This window comes from Protopterus annectens, chromosome 11.part0 (genome assembly GCF_019279795.1).
Source record: "Protopterus annectens isolate FY-2018-M chromosome 11.part0, PAN1.0, whole genome shotgun sequence".
NCBI classification, from domain to species: Eukaryota; Metazoa; Chordata; order Ceratodontiformes; family Protopteridae; genus Protopterus; species Protopterus annectens.
Window position 1 is genome coordinate 1,306,619,795 of NC_056745.1, and position 19,196 is coordinate 1,306,638,990.

A 19,196-nucleotide genomic window follows, 5' to 3' on the forward strand; every position below is an offset into this window, starting at 1 on the left:
CAAGAGATAATATTCCTGGGTGCAATCTTAAATACAACTGTCCAGATGGCTTATCTCACGCCAGACAAAGGCAACTGACTACCTATTTCAAAATGTTGGCAACAAAAGGCCCAGTTATCTGCAAGAAAAATTCTGCAGGCTTTGGGCTTCATGGCATCCTGCATTCTAATTCCATATGCAAGACTGCATATGAGGAAACTTCAGTGGTACTTAAAAAGTGTTCGGACTCAACATTGCCACAGCCTGGAAACAATAGTTACTGTCATTCCCTGCCTGCAACAGGAGTTTCGATGTTGAATGAAGGCCTGTCACCAGAACAAGGGACAGCCATTCACTCTACCCCCAGGCAGACATTAACAATGGATGCATCGGATTATGCCTGGGGAGCCCACATGGCAGGAAGATGTATTCAAGGCATATGGTCCGTAAACCAAATGCATCTACATATCAATCAAAAAGATGCTAGCTGTTCAAAATGCCCTGACAGCCTTCAAGGACCTACTAAATCCGGGACAACTACGGATAGACAGACAATACCACAGTCTTGTGGTATATAAACAAGCAGGGAGGCACTTGTTCTTGCCACCTTTGCAGACTGGCCATGACTTTGTGGGACACAGCATTGACTTGCCAAGTACATCTGCAGGCACAATTCCTGCCAGGAAAGAAGTACTCTGGCAGACTAACTAAGCAGAAACCTCATGGATCCCCACGAGTGGAAATTGGATCCACAAGTCTTCAGCATGGTAACAAGGAAATGGGGATGTCCAGACATCTATTTGCTTCACTTCACAACTGCCAACTAAAGAGATTCTGCGTAAGGACTTCTCACAGACAAGCATGGAAAGTGGATGCCCTATCTTTCAGCTGGAAAAACCTAACCGTATATGCCTTTCCTCCTCTGCCTCTCCTCCCCAAGGTACTCCTAAAGGTCAGACAGGAGAAGCCAAAAATGATACTGATTGCCATAGACTGGCCACGACAGTACTGGTATCCAATCCTAAGGAACTTGTCTCAATGCCCAGCCTGGACCTTACCTTAAGTGCCTCATCTACTGTCCCAGCAGAATAATCAGATCCTGCACAGCCAACTCAAGACCTTAAATCTGGCAGCATGGCGGATAATTTAGATATATAAAACACACCTCTCACTAAAGCGGTGATGGATGTCATTTTGGAGGCCAGGAGGCCTAGTACTAGAAAACCCTGTGCTGGAAAATGGAAGAGATTCTGTGCTTGGAACAAGGCATAAGGAATTGACAGCTGTACCAAATATTCCTCAGATTTTACAATATTTGACTGAGATGCTGGACAAAGACCTATCCTTTTCATCTATAAAAATTCATGCCTCTGCCATTTCGGCTCATTACAATACAGAGCCACCAATCTTTTCTCATCCTTTACTAAGGCAGTACCACAGAGGGGCCAAAAATTTAAGGCCTCCAAGGAGATCACCAATGCCTGCATGGGACCCACATTATGTCTTAAACCTCACCCTGCCTACTTTTGAGCCAGCCGCTACAGCTGATATAAAGTTTTTATCTTGGAAAACAGCTCTGCTCCTAGCAATAACTTCTGCAAGACGAGTCTACAGGCACTCATGGCTGTGGAACCTTTTATCATTTTTTATCCAGACGGGGTTTCACTGAGGACAAACCCGAAATTTATACCTAAGGTAGTGTCCAGTGTGGCCCTTAACCAAACTATTCATCTGCCTACCTTTTATCCAAACCCACAGAATAAGGGGGAGAGAATTCTGCATTCTTTGGACATACACAGACAGCTACACTTCTATTTGAACAGAACCAAAGCTTTCCGAAAGAGCAATTACTAGTGGCATATGCTGCAGGATCACAAGGAAAGGCTATCTCAAAGCAGACCATTTCAAAGTGGATAGGCCACTGCATTTGTTTCTGCTATTCACAACATGGCAAGCCAGTACCTAAGGGCATTAGGCCACATTCAACCAGAGCAGCAGCCACTTCAGCCTTCCTCAGGGGCGTACCAGCCAAAGATATTTTAGAGGCTGCTACTTTGAGTTCAGTGCACACCTTCACAAAGCACTATCACTTAACCACTCTAATCTAAATCCAGGGCAGGCTTTGCCACTGCAGTCCTGCAGGGACTAATAGCCGCTCCTAATGCTATTTAGCTCCAGCCTCCCAACCTTAGCTTTGGGATTCAACCCAATTGTAATGACTAACAGTGAAACATGAAGAACATAGTACAGTTGTGTACACTTACCATAAATGTATATGTTAGTGTATTCACTGTTGCAGTCCAGGTTACCCACCCACCATCCCCCATTTCTTTGCTGGAACTTATCTGTACTTCTCTAGTCTATACAACCTATGTGGTGTATTTGCTTTTAGATGGAGGCAAAATATATACTTTGGTGCATGCATGTTTTATTGACCTATTTTTAGCCTACCCTTTTGGGGGTACCTGACATCTGGGGCAAGAAAAACTGAAGGAAATGGCGTCTGCTGCATCTTTTATACCCCTGGCGCACTGATGTCTGGGAAGAGGCGACAGTAACTGACGCCGGACCTAGACTTTGGAATTCAGGCCCGACTGAGGGTAGCCTGCCGGCAGGATAACCCAATTGTAATGACTGCAACAGTGAATACACTCTAACATCTACATTTATGGTAAGTGTACACAACTGTACTTTCTTCGTGTTTCACTGTTGCAGTCATTGCATTTGGGTAATCTGCCGGCAGGTTGCCCTCAGCCTGAATAACAAAGTCTTGGGTCCTACATCGGTTACGGTCTCCCCTTCCATGACGTCAGGTCATCAGGGGTATAAAACATGCAGCCGACGCCATTTTATTCAGTTTTTCTTGCCGTGTAGTGCCCGAAGCAGAAGCAGTTCGTAAGTGCCGGTCGTTCGACTCCTGAAATTTTCACATTAGAGTTTCAGAACCGAAGTCCTCAATTAAAGCCAAGTACCCTGTTGGGGAAACTTTTTCTTGCTCCTTACCGATGTCAGTAAGTTTAATAATTGCATGACTTGTGGGAAGCAAATACCTCATAAGGATTTTCATTTGTACTGTATTCCTTGCCTAGGCCCAGTTCATAACCTGCTTTGCTGTCGGTTTTGTGCTAGATTTAACCAACGCACTATTAAGCGTTGGTGTATTTTTGCTTCAAAATATTTTGGATCCAGATTTAATTACCCTGAAATGTCAGATAGCAGTCAGACTACCGGAGTTCACAAAAAATGCAAAGAAAGACTGCCTAGGTCCAAAACTGACAGCTTCTCCTAAGCCAGTCGCCGGTACTCAGTGAGGCGTTTTCGCAGCCCCTGATACCCGCTACTTTTGAGTCGCAGGCCTCTACAGAGACCCATGCGGAGTTCGGTATGCCACGAGATTCTCTGAGTATTGAACCTGCGGATGTGTCTCCCTTTGATGGGTCCGGAGCCACTGAGCAGGCACCGGCTTCTGTGGGTGTTTTCAGGCCTCCGCATTTTTATATAAAACCGCCAGCTTCAAAAACAAAATCAAAAACATAAGTTTAAAAAGTTGATGCATGAGCCACATGCTCAGGCCCCTATACCTAAAATAGATTAAAATGGCATTACGTTGATCAGAGATTCCCAACCCCACCCCCCACCCCGCTAAGAGGCCTAGGCAAGACACTGACTATGAATCTTCAGATCAGGTTTCTATTTTTTCTGATTCCTCTTCTGATCAGGAATTTTCTATACAACCCTATGAGGATTCAGATGCAGAAGAATCCATCCCATCTGCATCTCCTCCTGAGGATTATTCTTTTGGAGAAACCTTGCATACTTAAAGGGAACATTTTCATTGGGAGAGTCAGGATTTCTCTGAATCAAAAAAGTGGCTTAGGGATTTCCTTCTTCCTCAGCATAGGCCTTTGGCTATTACTCCTGTATTAGACATTGTTGATGTGTTTTCTGAATCTAGCATGACTCCTGATTCCCTACCTCCGGCTACTAGTAAGCCAGACAGATATTAGAGTTCCTGACTCCCACAAATTTCTATTCAACTATCTCTCAGGATTCCAAAGGTGTAAAAGCCTCTACAGCCAAAAATCCTACCCCCTCTGATAGAGATTCCAGGGCGCTGGATAGATGGGGAAAGAAGGTTTATACGTCTGCAACCTTGGAAATTAGGGCCTTAAACTGCCAGTTTCATATGCTTAAATATCAACAGCATGTTATGGGCTTATTGAAACAGAAAATGATGTTGATTTTTGATTGTGTGGAAAATAAAGAATTACAGGAATTATTGCATGCAAAATAAAGAATTACAGGAATTATTGCATGCAGCAGAACAGGTTGGAAAGCATACTTTGCAATGTGGTTTTGATTCCTTGGAGGCCTCTTGCAGGGTTGCAGTTACTGGATCTGTCATTAGAAGGCATGCGTGGCTCAAGGAGCAAAATCTGCCTGATCATGTTAAAGCTGAATTGTTGGATGCCCCTTTACAGCATGATGCTCTATTTGGTAATGAGGCAGAAGAGGTTTTAAAGAAAATGGAAGACAAAGCTAAATCTATGCAAACTGTAAAAGATTTCTTACAAGTGCAGCCACCCTGATTCAGTAGGCACTGGCCTACTAAAAATTGGTCCTTTCCTGTGTCCAACAGAGCCTCTCAAGGCAAATCCAGGCACACAAAAGGTTCTAGATACCAATCACAGGGTTCTTACAGGTCAAAGCAATGGGGTGCCCCCACCTTGAAATCTGGAGGAAACGAAGCACTACCCTACAGTAAGCAGTCTCAATGACTTCCCTCTACCATCACCAAGCACTTATCTTTTGGCAGCCCCCTTGGGGTGAAATTAGCACTTCATGCTCATTTGGCAGTTAATTACACAGGACAAGTAGGTATTTAACATAGTATCCCAGGGGTACAGATTTCATTTCCATACTTTGCCAATTCCAAACGGTTGGCCGTATCTGCCACAAAATCAATGGGCAGATGCTCAGGAACAAGTTGCGTCCCTCATGGATGTAGGGGCTATTCAGTACCAGAACAGGAAAAAAGGACAAGATTTTCAAGACTGTTCTTGGTACCCAGAAAAGACCATGCCTGGCATCCAATACTGGACTTATTGATTCTGAACACGTTCCTGGACATTCCAAAATTCAAAATGCTCACTTTACAACAGCTACTGCCTATGCTGGGCAAGAACGCTTGGTTAGTGACACTGGACTTAAAAAGAGGCATACCTGCATATCCCAATAAGGGAATCGTGCAAAAGATACCCCTGCTTCAAGGCAGGTTTTATGCATTACCAATACTCTGCACTGCCCTTTGGCATATCTATGTCCAGGGTGTTTACAAAGTGCCTGGCACCAGTAATTGCATTTTGCAGACAAAAGCATGCAAATGTATCCTTACTTGGACGACTGTCTCACTCAGAGAACAAGAGCATTCTACTTCAACATCTGGCATTTGTAAAAAGGCTTCCAACATGCCTAGGGGTACACAAACAAAAAGAAATCACAACTGGTACCCTCTCAAAAAATTACATTCCTGGATGCAAGCTTGAATACAAGTGCCCAGATGGCTTACCTTATGTCAGACAAAGGCAACTAACTACATACTTCAAACAGATGGCAACAAAAACTCCGTTATCTGCAAGACAAATTCTGCAGGCTTTGGGGTTCATGGCATCCTGCATTCTATTAATTCCATATGGAAGACTGCATATGAGGAAACTTCAATGGTACCTAAAAAGTTTATGGAGTCAACATTGTCACAGTCTGGAAACAATGATTCCTCTCATTCCCTGCCTACAATGGGAGTTTCTTTGGTGGGCAGAGACATGTCACCAAAACAAGGGACGGTCATTCACTCTACCCCCTGCCACCCAAACCCTAACTACAGACTTGTCTGACTATGCTTGGGGGCCCACCTGGCAGGGAGATGCATTCAGGGCATATGGAGCCTAAAACAAATGCATCTGCATATCAACCAGAAAGAGATGCTAGCTGTTCAGAATGCCCTGACAGCCTTCAAGGACTTATTTCATCCAGGACAACTACTGATAAAACGGACGACACCACTGTTATGTGGTACATAAACAAGCAGGGGGGTACACATTCCTACCCCCTTTGCAGACTAGCCATGGCATTGTGGAACACCGCCTTGACTTAAGTACATCTTCAAGCTCAATTCCTGCCAGGAAAACAAAATACGCTGGCAGACAATCTAAGCAGAAATCTTATGGACCCACACGAGTGGAAACTGGATCCACAAGTCTTCATGGTAACAGAAATGGGGGAGATCAGACCTAGATCTTTTTGCCTCTCCCCAAAATTATCAACTGGACAAATTCTGCACAAGGACTTATCACAGACAAACATGGAAAGTGGATGCCCTATCCTTCAGTTGGAAAAATCCATCAGTCTACGCCTTTCCCCCCTCTGCCTCTTCTCTCAAAGGTCTTACTAAAGGTCAGATAGGAAAAACCAAAAATGATCCTAATTGCTCCGGACTGGCCTCGCCAGCAGTGGTACCCAATTCTAAGGAGTATGTCTCCACTCCCTCCTTGGAACTTGCCTCAAATACCTCATCTACCGTCTCAGCAGAACAATCAAATTCTGCACACACTGCTCCAAACTCTGAACCTTGCAGCATTGCTGATCATGTAATTATTCAAACACCACCACTCGGTAAATCTGTGATGGATGTCATTTTAGAAGCCAGAAGGCCTGCTGATAAATGGAAGAGATTCTGTGCTTGGAACCAAGCACAAGGAACGGACACAGCAAAACCAAATATCCCTCAGATTTTACAATACTTGACTGAGTTGCTTGACAAGGGCCTATCCTTCTCTTCAATAAAAATCCATGCCTCTGCCATCTCTGCTCATTACAACACGGAGCCTCCTATCTTTTCTCATCCTCTGCTAAAACAGTATCTTAGAGAGGCCAAAACTTTAAGGCCTCCCAGAAGATCACCAACTCCTGCATGGGACCTCAGATTTGTGCTGGAAAAACAAACCCTGCCTCCTTTTTGAACCAACAGCTGTTGCGGATATAAAGTTTTTATCTTGAAAAACAGCTTTCCTTTTGGCAATCACTTCAGCAAGAAGGATTTCAGAACTACAGGCTCTCATGCCTGTGGAGCCTTTTATTACATTTTACCCGGACAGGGTGTCCCTCAGGACCAATCTGTACACAGACAACTAAGATTCTACTTAGGACCAAATCTCTAAGAAAGTCTGAACTACTACTGGTGGCATATGCTTCAGGATCAGAGGGGAAGGCTATATCAAAGCAGACTATTTCTAAGTGGATAAGCCACTGCATTCGTTTCTGCTACTTGCATCAGGGTAAACCTGTACCCAAGGGAATCTGGTCACATTCCACCAGAGCTGCCTCTACCTCAGCAGCCTTTCTCAGAGGAGTTCCAACCTAGAAGCTGCTACTTGGAGCTCTGTTCATACATTCACAGAGCATTATCATTTGCCTCTCTCTAAATCCAGCGCAGGCTTTGCCATTGCAGTTCTGCAGGGCCTTCTAGCCGCTCTTAATGCTATCTAGTTCCATCCTTCCATCCATAGCTTTGGGATTCTACCCAAATGTAATGACTGCAACAGTGAAACACTTAAGAACATAGTACAGTTGTGTACACTTACCATAAATGTAGATGTTTGAGTGTATTCACTGTTGCAGTCCAGGTTGCCCACCCGCCATCCCCCTTTTCTATAACTTCTCTTTCCTTCACTGTACTCTAAAGCCTTTGTGGTGTATTTGTTTTTAGATGAAGGTAAAGTTTATGTTGCTAACAATGCATTTTCATATATTACTGTTTATACAGATATAGATACATTTTTTTTTTTGCTCCCCATTTGGGGGGCACCTGACATCTGGGGCACGAAAAACTGAATACATTGGTGTCTGCTGCATGTTTTATATCCCTGATGACCTGACGTCATGGAAGAGGAGACCGCAACCGACGCAGGACCCTAGACTTTGTTCAGGCCAACTGAGGGCAACCTGCCAGCAGATTACCCAAATGTAATTACTGCAGCAATGAATACACTCTAACATCTACATTTATGTACACAACTGTACTGTCCTTCCCCTGTGGTCACTGCTTATTTTGTCAGTTTATGCGAAAATCCAAACAATTTTCCAGTCAAAACACTGGCAAAGTTTGACATTCAATTTTTGCCAATTTTGGGCCGATTGGCTGATTTATTTAGCCACATTCTCATGTTCTTCTTTCTACATTGGACAGACTTCTAGGCCATTATGTATACGTATGTCCGAACATTTTGGTGACATTCAGAACAAACTGACATCCAGTGCTTTGTACCAGCATGTAATGACCCACACTACAGCCAGGTTTAATTTTAATGATTGACACAATTTGGGGGGACAGGTCAAACAAGTTAGGGTGGCATTCCCTACTTAACAAAAATGAAAACATTTGATAATCAGGCTGGGTGGATAGTTTTCTCTGGGTCTCAATGATATGTAATTAATGGTTGGGTTTTAGCCTTATGGTGGTGATGCTTTAAATGCTTAATTGATTGGGGTATATATTATACCATTAAAGACTGTGTTCATCACTGAAGAAAGCAGGTTTGCTGAAACGGGTCTGATTTTGTGTGTATTTTTGGTGTCACAATGAATGTAGGGCTTTCTTATTCCTCTGGTGCTGGCCCACCTTCCAGGCTACGGAGAAGGTCTTGTCCACTGCGGACTTGCAGTGGATACCACTTTTGGACCAACAGCCCTGTCCTACCCCTTGCCCAAAGCTTCTTCCAGTCTCTGCCTTGGGACAGTGGGCACAGAAGCCTCAGGATCCAACCATGGTGGTCATGCCCTCTTCAGACACCTCTCCAGTCCATCCCACCGAGGAGGTACCCCTGAAGAGGAAGTGCAAGAGGAAGCACTTGGACTCCCCTGAAGAGACTTGCACAGACGATACCGATTTTCAATGAAGTGGAAGGTTCCTTTGTCACCCCCAGAAGACAACTCCTTTGGAGAGATTCTAGAGATACTTCCCTTCAGCCTTCCTCAGAAGAATCAGTGTACTTAGAGGCTTTTCATGCCCAACCCTCTACCTCTTGGATCTCCCCGCCCGCTGACTATCTGATTAAATTGATTGCACAGTGGGCTTGGAAGACACCAGATTCCATTGAGCCAATTCCTGAGAGACCAGACTGCATTTTTGTCAGCTCCTCAAGATCTCAACAGCATTGGCCTAAAGGGATACCAATAAATGCCATGTTGGTAGCAGCATCCACCAAAAAGTCACTTGCTGACAAAAGTCCCTACTGTCCATCTTCCTAATAAAGTTTAAGGACTATGGATAGATTCATGAAGCACGTGTACACTTGACCTTCGTGCTCAGGTCCTTGAACTGTATGGCACATTTCACAAGACTTCGGTGAGATCTGATAAAGGAGCTATCAGATACTCTTGACAGGAGCAGTAGCTGAGGGGGCTCAGGACAAAGTAGCTTCTCAGCTAGCAACCCTTGATTTGATATGCACCTTGTCCATGAGGCTTATTGAGCACGCAGCTGAAGGGATGACGAGGGCAGCAGGTTCTGGCGTAGTCATGGATAGACGTGCCTGGATGCGCTTACTTGAATTTTGCAGAGCCATTCAAGTCTCCTTTCATCAATGCTCCTTTTAACGGAACATCTCTTATTTGGCCCCAAAGTTAGAGACCCTTGCCAGATGTGGAGGATGAAAAGACTTTCTGCCGTGGGCATATGCTTTTCCACTCCTCGATGGTCTTACTCTAGGAACCAGAGAAGTGAGAAGCTGTGATTCAAAAAATCCCAAGGACCTTTCCATGACTCATGTGGTAGTGACTTCTCCTGGTGCAGAGGGGGGATTTAAAATGGAAGATACCATGTTTGAGGCAGAGGTGGCCCACAAAATCAGGGTTCCAGGGATTCTTTCCCTGTAACTCCTACCAGTACTCTTGAATGGAGGCCCAATTGCCTTCCACTGGAGGCAGTCAGGGGACGATTATCCCTGCACCTACCTGCCTGGCTAAAGATAACAATGGACAATTGGGTGCAGAAGATTATACCCCAACGTTACAATATCCCATTTTCACAAAGACCCAGTCACAGGGATATAGCAGTCTTAGAAATTCAAAAACTGCTCGACAAAAGGGTCTGGTGGAACTGCTTGGTTGACCAGGTAGGATGCAGAGTTTACTCGGGATTCTTTTTAGTGCCAAAGAAAACGGGGGACTGGAGACAGATTCTTGATCTCTGTGTATTGAACAAGTCAGTTCAACAAACCAAATTCCAGATGGTTAGTTTAGTCTATACTTGGTTCTTAGGAAAAGATGATTGGATGTGCTCAATAGATCTTCAGGATGCGTTACCACGCAAAAATGGACAAGTGATCCAGAAGATTCCTGCGCTTCTGGCTTGGGAGCCAGTTCAGAGCCCTGCCCTTTGGCCTCTCCACAGTCCCCAGGGTGTTCACCAAATGCATGGCAGTGGTAACAGCTCACTTCAGACTGCAAGGATTCGACGTGTATTCATACATAGTAGGTTTACTGGTGCAGTAGTACTCAAAAGAAAAGAATGCTTTTCTTCAATCAGACCTAAAGAAATGGGAATGGGTTCTGAAACAGGATACTTAACAGTAGCATTTGTTACATCAACTGTCTACTTTGTTTTTATACTGGTATTTAACTGTCTGAAGCAACTTTTAATACAGACAGTGTTGCCAGTTTTGCCAAGAATAGAATTGGCTTTGCATTTATTTTTGCTTTAACATCGGGACATAGCTTTTTAGTGGCAGCAAAGGGATTACGATTTATTTTATTACCCTGCCATAGTCAGTACAGTGATTTGCAGCACTTAGTATGGACTTATTTTCCCTGCCAGTCTATAAGCACTTGTTTCATTTGATTTTTGTACAGGGTTTGCAAGCCCTGCACGAAGGCAGCCGCAGTGGCTGGTTTAGCTTGTTCATTTGGATCTGGCATTTCTAAATGTTTAGCAAACACTGCTTTAAGATGACTCTGGCTTTCTCTTTATTTTGCCTACATGACTGACATACTTCTGTAATTTACCAGTGCTATCCTTTTAGTGCATTTCCTGTGGGAATAAAATTTATTTTAGCCTTTTCAAGTAACTGTGTTCTTATTTTATTGGAGTAACTTTCCGAAGCATCTGGTTTAAATCTGACAAAGTAGGGTTGTAATAGTTGTTTTCCTCAGTTCCTCCTCAAACCTTTATGGATGTTTTTTTTTTTTTCCTCCTCTTTCAGTTGGAAAACATTTAGACATGGATTCCAAATCAGCATTAGCCCCCCCCCCCCCATTTTTTTAAAAGGTGCCAAAAAATCATCTGCAGAGGCAATAGCCTCTCGTCTTACCCTATCATGTGAGCACTTGTGATGAGCCACAGGAGTGCCAAGCACTAGTGCTCCTGTTGGAAAGGTAGAAGCTTGTTGAGAATGAGAGGAAGAAAGAAAATAACTTTTTTTTTTTTTTTTTTTTTTTTTTTTAACAGCAGATGCTTGTTCTAGGGATGAGAGTTGAACAGGAGAACTAAGTTCAGATGTAACGGTACCATGCTGATCTTGTGTTCAAAAATGCAGAGGTCTGAGAAACAGCAGAATCTTGTACAGGGGCCACCCATACCGGTACATATGGGGGTGGGATGCAGTAGCTACTGGAGGATTATTATCCTCTTTAGATGTTTCTGCTTTTTAGCCATTTTCAGTTTGTTTCAAACCTGCTAAAACAGGATAAAGGGATCCCTTTTTACTGGTCTGTACTGCCTTTTTAACCTCTCTTACTTGTTGAAACAATTTAACATCCTGCAACCCTCTTAATGCTGACTCCTTTTCCCTTTTAAGTGCTTTACTGTACCAAGAATAAAATGCTGTCATTTGTTCCCCACTTTGCTTTTTTTTTTCCAAAATGCCTTTCAATGTCAGCAATTTAGTCTCGTCATAAGTTCCATTTAATGTAAATACCCCACCAGCACAATTCTTAGTAAGCTGAAACAAGTCATACAGATATTTACAACTTTCCTTCCTATAATTAAAATACATAAAATATGTAGGTGTTCCCTTTTCAGGAATTTGATCTTGCTTGCTTATCTTTGCTCCCATTTTTCTTATTTTAAAAATCAGTAATAAAAATGTTAGGCTTACCTTGCAACTCCTGGATTCTGGCAATTCCGAAGACATAAAATAACTGTAGTAATCCACACACCATACAGGGAGGGAAGGGTAGGAAGTCTCACTGTGCAGCAACAGAGGAGAGGTTTCAATCCGCCTTTTCCCACAGCACCCCTTTGCTTTTGTTCCTGTGTGAACTCAAAAGTTACAGCTCCAGCATTGCAGTAGGGATAACTGGGCAGATAGGTACTGTGTCCAGAACAGACTACTATTTCAGACCCTCTTTCACACAATCAGACTAAGTCCCAGCATGCTTTTGGGCTCATGAATTTATTTTAACAATGCATACCTCTATGGCCTGTCATGCGGTAGGCTCATGAATTTGTTTTAACAGTATATAGTCTACGTCCTAATCATGCAGTGGGCTCATGAACTTGTTTTAAATTTACTTTTAACTTTTTCTTTTCTTTCTCTCATACTTTCAATCCTGATAGTACCGCCCTCGACACAAGGCGTCATTTACTGTATGTGCACATTTACTATACTCCTTTACTGTGGGGTCCTCCCATTTTTACTTTTATATCTTACAACCACTCAAACAAAAACACAGTCATGTACTTGTACTACATTTTGCTAACATTGTGTAAAAGAGAGAGAAAAAAACACACACACAAACCAACCCTTTTCCCTTACAAAACAATTTCCCTGCCAAGGCTAGTATGTTTGCACACCCTGAATAGCTGCACATCTGAGTCTGACTTCCATGCAAAGCAGTGTGGAATTCACAGAAAATCTATTTTGGGGCCCTGTTCCAGAACTGCCCTGCAGCAGTACCAAAGTTCAGATCCAGAGAACGGCACCAAATTGTTAGTCATAAATAAGTAACATTAAGAATTTACCTTATTTTCCTTTAGTCAGGAACAACACTTTAGGATGTGCAAACAGAAGTTTTATTCTTACAGCGCTGGGAGATTGCAGATGTCAAAGTAGTCTCTCTGAACAGAGACTAACCACATTTTTTATACGTTTTTCTTATCAAATCTGGTCATGCACTTTCATTACGTTACAATGACTGTGTCCTATAGAAAACTTTGCAAATGTCCTCATCCGTCGTGATTTTCACCTCAGACTTTACGTAAACACCTTTCCTATACATGATTCACCTGCTCACAAGGGGTCTTGTTTCTGACTTTGGATGTTTCAGACCTGCTCTAACAACAATGCATTCTTAGCCTGGAGGAGTCTGGCTAACAAATTCCTTTTTGTAATAACTACATGCCTCACTTCATGCAATACGTACTATTCTCTTATTACATACTAAAAGAATGCAGTTTAAAAGACAATACTGTAGCTTATGAAGCTGTATTTTTCCCAGCCTTGCATACAAATTATATGCTTTTTAACAATCCTAGCATCATTAATAAACTGAAATTAATATACATTTTAATAAGCTGGTCTTGTCCCATAACAGGACTTTTTTCTTTACTACTTTTTTGAATGCCCCCCCCCCCCCCCCCCCCCAGAACACTTACAAGGAGACTACAAAAAAGTCGCCAAAGAAGTCTGGATCTTCGCCTCCATCCTCAACAGAGCCACAGTCTAATTCAGATTAGATCCGAAGCCTTCCAGCTGGAAGACTTCAACAGGAGCCCATAAAACGTCCTTGGATCAGAGTATGTCTGCTCCTAAATCAATCCCTTGGACCGAAAACTTTCCCTCCATAGACCCAGTGCTGTCAGGAATCCCATCTCCCTAGAGAGATGGCGTTCAAAATCACCATCAATTGCTTCATCTCGTTCTTCCAGGAGTCTCACCAAAGCCAATGCGGATAGGGTGATGAAGTTTGCAGATACAGATTAGGGTTCTCCCGGCTCCTACCCCTTCAGGTCAGGAAGCTTTGGCCAGTTCTACTGCTCCACTGTCGGCTCCTTCTCCAATTTGACATTTTGTTTGAGTCCTTTGATCTGATCCAAATGGTCTCAGCAAACTCAGATTCGAGGATTGTGGTTTCCTTGGATCCGAGGGTTTCTCTGAGCACCCTGGCTCTGACAAGTTCAGAGCTGAGTGACCATCTGAGCCATACCTTCCCAGTTGGAACTGAGGTGTTGGAGTTGACTCTGAAGTTTTCGGAGCCTCTGCTTTGGACAGCTCTTTTTCGACTTCTGGCTTGGGTAAATTGCCTGCGGAGCAAGTATAGCCGATGGAGCAGAAGCATGGCTTCTCAGCTCCATTGACTTCCTTCTGTCCAGGAAAATCCGACTTTGAGGTAGTGGCGAGAGTGTCTGCTTTGGCAGGATGGATGGGTCTCCCCCCATGGATCTTCCTTCAACATCTCATGTCTATGTGCCTTGAGCCATAACATTCACCTCTACTGGGACAGCCAGTCCAACCTCTTCAGGCTACCCGTCCGGGTTATCCCCATCTCTTCCAACACTTCTCCAGAACATCCCACTGAGGAAGTGCCCCGGAAAAAGAATGCAAAATGTGGCACTTTAATTCCCCACAGGAATCTTACCACAGAAGACACTGATTTTGATGAAGGGGAAGAAATCCCAAGATCACCACCCGAAGATGTCTCATTTGGAGACATTCTAGAGATTCTCAAACAGGGGTGGTTGGTCCTCCCAAAATCCTTCTCTGGAGGAATTGGTGTTCCTGGAGGCATTTGGATCTGGCCCATTACCTCCTGGGTAACTCCGTCCACTGATAAGCTCATTGGCTCACAAGATCTGCGTTACATTAGGTGGTGGTGCATTATGGGTGGGGAGGAGCTCAAGAGTTTCAGTTGGCCACGAGCTGTAGTAACGGCGGAGTAGGATCAAAGGTTCAGATCCGAATCCAATGGTTGAGGAAGAATGAAAATGGGCAATACAGATGGGAAATTAATGTAAGTACATAACTTGTTTTTCTTTGCCTGGATGCTTTATAGTACTGGTGTGAAACCATAAGCTGTTCTAGGCTAAAGTTTTATATTGTCACGTTCATAAAATTGGTTTCAACAATTAATGTTGGCATCACCCAGAACTCTAATTTTTAATGTTATATTCTGCATAACCCATAGCAAATCATTTATTGTATTGCATTTTTGTGGGGGTATAGAAATTTAGGCTAGCTACAAAAATTATTACAGTAATAGTTTTATCTGCTCCTTGTTTGAGGGGAGATGCATAGTATATAGACACATAGACCCTGTCCTTTTAAGAAGGCTACTACATCTTTGTCTGTTCTCAAGATAAGAGAAACCTGGAGCAGTCATTTCAGCATTTCTGATCAAAAAACAAGCTTTTTTTGGTGACAAGGCACATTACATACAGTAGGTAAATACTGGTTAGATAATCTGTCCAGTTTTGATGTAGACTTCTTGCGTTAATGTAGTGCAGAGTCGGTCCTGAGGATGGTGTCCCAATAGTCACAGGAGGAGAGCACTTTTAACTACATGATAGATGTAATCTGTAGTGACCATGGTTTAGGTGTGCAGCATATGCATTTTACAAGTTTTTCTTAGCCAAGGGAAGAGTCTAAGGGGCTTGTGTACAGGTGAAATTAATCAGTCTTATTTCCTATTATACCTATGCATTGAACATGAAGGATGCACAGGTTAAAAAGTACAGGTCATGAAGTGCTGGTACATGCAGTTAGTTTAGCATGTGCGTTTGAGTCCTTAGCTGTACATGGTTTGTATTTCACTCATTCCCTGGCACCTAGTGTGTCAGTCTTTAAAACTGCCTACTGTGAGTACTGTTTTTATTTTCATGAAAACCTGTATTTTACTTGACCAGAGGATTTTCTACTAGCTTGATTACAGTATTTGCCTCAGTTCAGGAAAATGACCTATGCAGTCTGCAATATTTACAGTGCGTTTTACCTCAGAATGTTTTATATTTTATAGCTGCTACTACAAATTAGTTGCCTCTGTGGGGTAAGCATAATAGCACCCTGATCACAAGCATGTTTTTTTTCTTGTTGCAGGATGGCAAACTTACCAAAGAAGAAATTGTCGACAAATATGATTTATTTGTTGGAAGCCAAGCTACTGACTTTGGTGAAGCTCTAGTAAGACATGATGAGTTCTAAATATCTACACAAAAAGAAATTATCTCCTGCCTGGGGAAAAATGCTTCCAGACCCATTTGCTAACCCAGAAATAATTTATTTTTAAAGCTTTCATTCTAATGCAGAGTCAGTTGTCCTTTTGAGACTGTTTTGGTCAAAAGAGAATGTTTAATAATTCAGTCTGCCACTTTAAAGGAGTACAGTGCACGGTGCAGACATGAGCATTTTTGTAACTAAATCATTCTTAGATTTATACTCAAGTTTTATGTATAGTACTACTTTTTATTTTTGTAAGTTTTTGTGTGAAATGAAGACCGCTTCTGCTTTTCACTTTTTTAGTAGCAAGAATAAATGTTTTATTATAAATAAACTGCAAGCAGTGTAGCGCAGGTTAGACCTAAGGTGCTTATTTTTGTTAAATTGTGTATGGACTGACTATTTTTAAACACATGCCTATGGAGCACAATGGTGTCGTGTACTGCTGTCAGTAAAACTAGAGCTGTCAAATGCTTTAGAAGGCTGTTTCCTGCTGTATATTTTAAATGATGGGTGATTTTGCATATTCCATTGAGCATTAAGTTTGTGTTCATGGCTGGGAAGCCATAGAAGTTGCCTCACTGCGTGATGAAGTATGCTATTCAGATCTCACTTGACTCTGTGCTGTATATCTGAAGAGTCCAATAGCAATGCTGATTTTAGTTATTTGCCTTCAGTTTCTGTTCCCTGATTAATTGTTCTACCCTTCAACTGTTGAAAATTATTTTTATTTACAAAATAGTTATTGCATTTATAGTATTAGAAAGTACTTGCAAGTTTGGCTTTGCCAATGAGACTAAGTGATGTGAGAGGTCATTGGGCGATGCTTCTGGAAACTAATTGGTTTTACACAGTTGTCAAAAACCAACTGCTCTGTCCTAAACTGAGTGATGCTTGTTTGTGGTTTTCTGTATTGCAGTAGCATCACAATCGTCTCATAGCAGTAAAACATGAGCATGTCTCCTAAATGGAGTTAGGAAGGGAGGTGAATAGTTTTAATTGAATAGTCTTGTGTTATCTCAAAGGTGTGCTACACTTGGAAAGGTATCTCATGACCCCCCCCACCCATACACAGTGTGCCAGTGCTTTGAAATGGTGGTAGCAGTTTTCTGTCTTGTGTACATTATATTGAGAAGGGTCCATTATGCATTAAAAGATCCAATATTGAGAGATAAATGCACTTTGTCCAGTAATATGGAGAATTGAGAGATCATGTATCTGTGTGCGTAATAATCTAACCGGAAGTATAAAGCACAAAAGCATTTTGACAGACGCTTTATTTAAGACTTTGTAAATCCGCATGGCACCCACCGAAAACTAGTACATACTACAATCTCCATTCTGTTAAGTACCACAAATAATGTCGCAGTGGTAGTGTTGTCACTTCACAGCAAGAGGTTCTCCAATTTGATTTGCGGCTGGGGTGCCTTCTGTGAGGAGTCTGCATGTCCTCCTTGCATTCATGTGGGTTTCCTCCGGGTGCTTCCCATGTTACAAAGACCTGCATCTGGAACGTTTCTCCCTGGGCCTTCGCTGAAAATTGGCTTCGTTCCAAGTTGGATTTTCCTGGTAAACAAATGTTAAATTAATTAAACGGGTCTTTTTTTGAAAGCCAAGGCACTAGAGTTTTAGTACTTTATTAAAAGTCAGAGACCTGTTTTTTTTTTTTTTTTTTTTTTGTGGTTCTTTTAATCAGTTTTTTTTTCTCTCTCCTTGTTGGAAATCTCCATTCTGTTCCCCGGTTAGTCTTCACGGAGCCATTATGCTTGATAGCGCCTGTTAACTCTAGCTTAACAAAAACTATATAACTTGAGATAGCCTGGCCCAATGGGGGAAAAAAACTTTATCAGATAACCATTCTTTCAGTTTTAATGCCTTAAACTGAAGGGATATGAAGTTCCTTTCTTGATCAATCAGTCTGCTGATTCTGCAGCTGACTAGCTAAATCTATTCATGCTGAAGTGGCTGTTATATGCTGCTCACCTCTAGGTGCAGTCCTTTCGCTGAAACCAGTCTAATGAACTTCATGGCATCCAAACAGTTTGAGCATGTGCCTACCTAGCTCATCCAAGGAGAGGTCTATGAACAGGATGAGATGAAACCTTGCATCGTCTCCTAAGGAAAGAACTTTACCTTTTAATAGCATGATGCACAACTGTTTTCAGCCAAAAACCTATAGATGAAAATTTCCTTTTTTCGATAACAGATTTCCAGCTTGAAGCCCTTCCTTGTGTGTATTTCTGTTGTTTACTGAACAGTCTTAAAATTGCACCCATACATGACATTATTTTTTAATTTGTCAATCTTTCCCCATTAATCTAATACCGGTAGTGAGTCATATTACTGTCTTTCTTACCTGCATTACATTTTCTCACACACACACACACACACACACACACACACACACACACACACACACACACCCTGTTCTGTGAAAACTGTAGGTCATTTCTTTCTGGTAAAATTATAGCAGCTTTTATTGGACTGTTTTTAGATGACTCCACTCCGTGCATAATGAAAAATGTAGCTGTGCCTTTTTCTAGTTACAGGGCCAGTTAACAAAAAAATTTGCACTAGCAGGGTCGGTCTGGGTATATATTGTTTGTCACATATGACAAACTTCACACATCATCTGGAAACTGTGGTGTAGAAGTACGTTTCGGAGTCTGAAAAAAAAATCTGCTAACTCATACTCTAACTCTTAGCGTTCAGATGTACCTTAGCATACTATTTGAGATAACCGCCAATTAATTTAAAGGAAGAAGTTATAAAAGGTGGGCATTAACTACACAAAAGTAATAGTGGTACTTTTCAAGCCAGTGGGGAGAGAGGACGTCAGCAAATGTACCTCTCACTATTGTACACCACTGTATGCCATTAAAATTACATTGGGTAAGCAAAATCGGACTGTAAAATGAAATCATCAGCCTGGCAACCCCATCAGGCATTTAAGTATAACTAATTAGTCACTACTCAGTGACAGAGGGCACAGTAGTACTGCAGAGAAGC

General features: G+C 42.3%; 1 protein-coding gene across 2 annotated transcripts in view; it reads left to right on the forward strand.

The window, feature by feature from the left end:
• Nucleotides 1–16,663, forward strand: part of CALU (calumenin) — a 450,302-nt gene extending 433,639 nt beyond the window's left edge. For both annotated transcript variants that reach the window (XM_044088629.1, XM_044088627.1), the window contains exon 7: nucleotides 16,068–16,663. In XM_044088629.1, coding sequence (XP_043944564.1) covers nucleotides 16,068–16,172 — 105 coding nt within the window. In that variant the 3' untranslated portion in view covers nucleotides 16,173–16,663. The remainder of the gene's footprint in view (nucleotides 1–16,067) is intronic.
• Nucleotides 16,664–19,196: the final 2,533 nt, after the last annotated feature.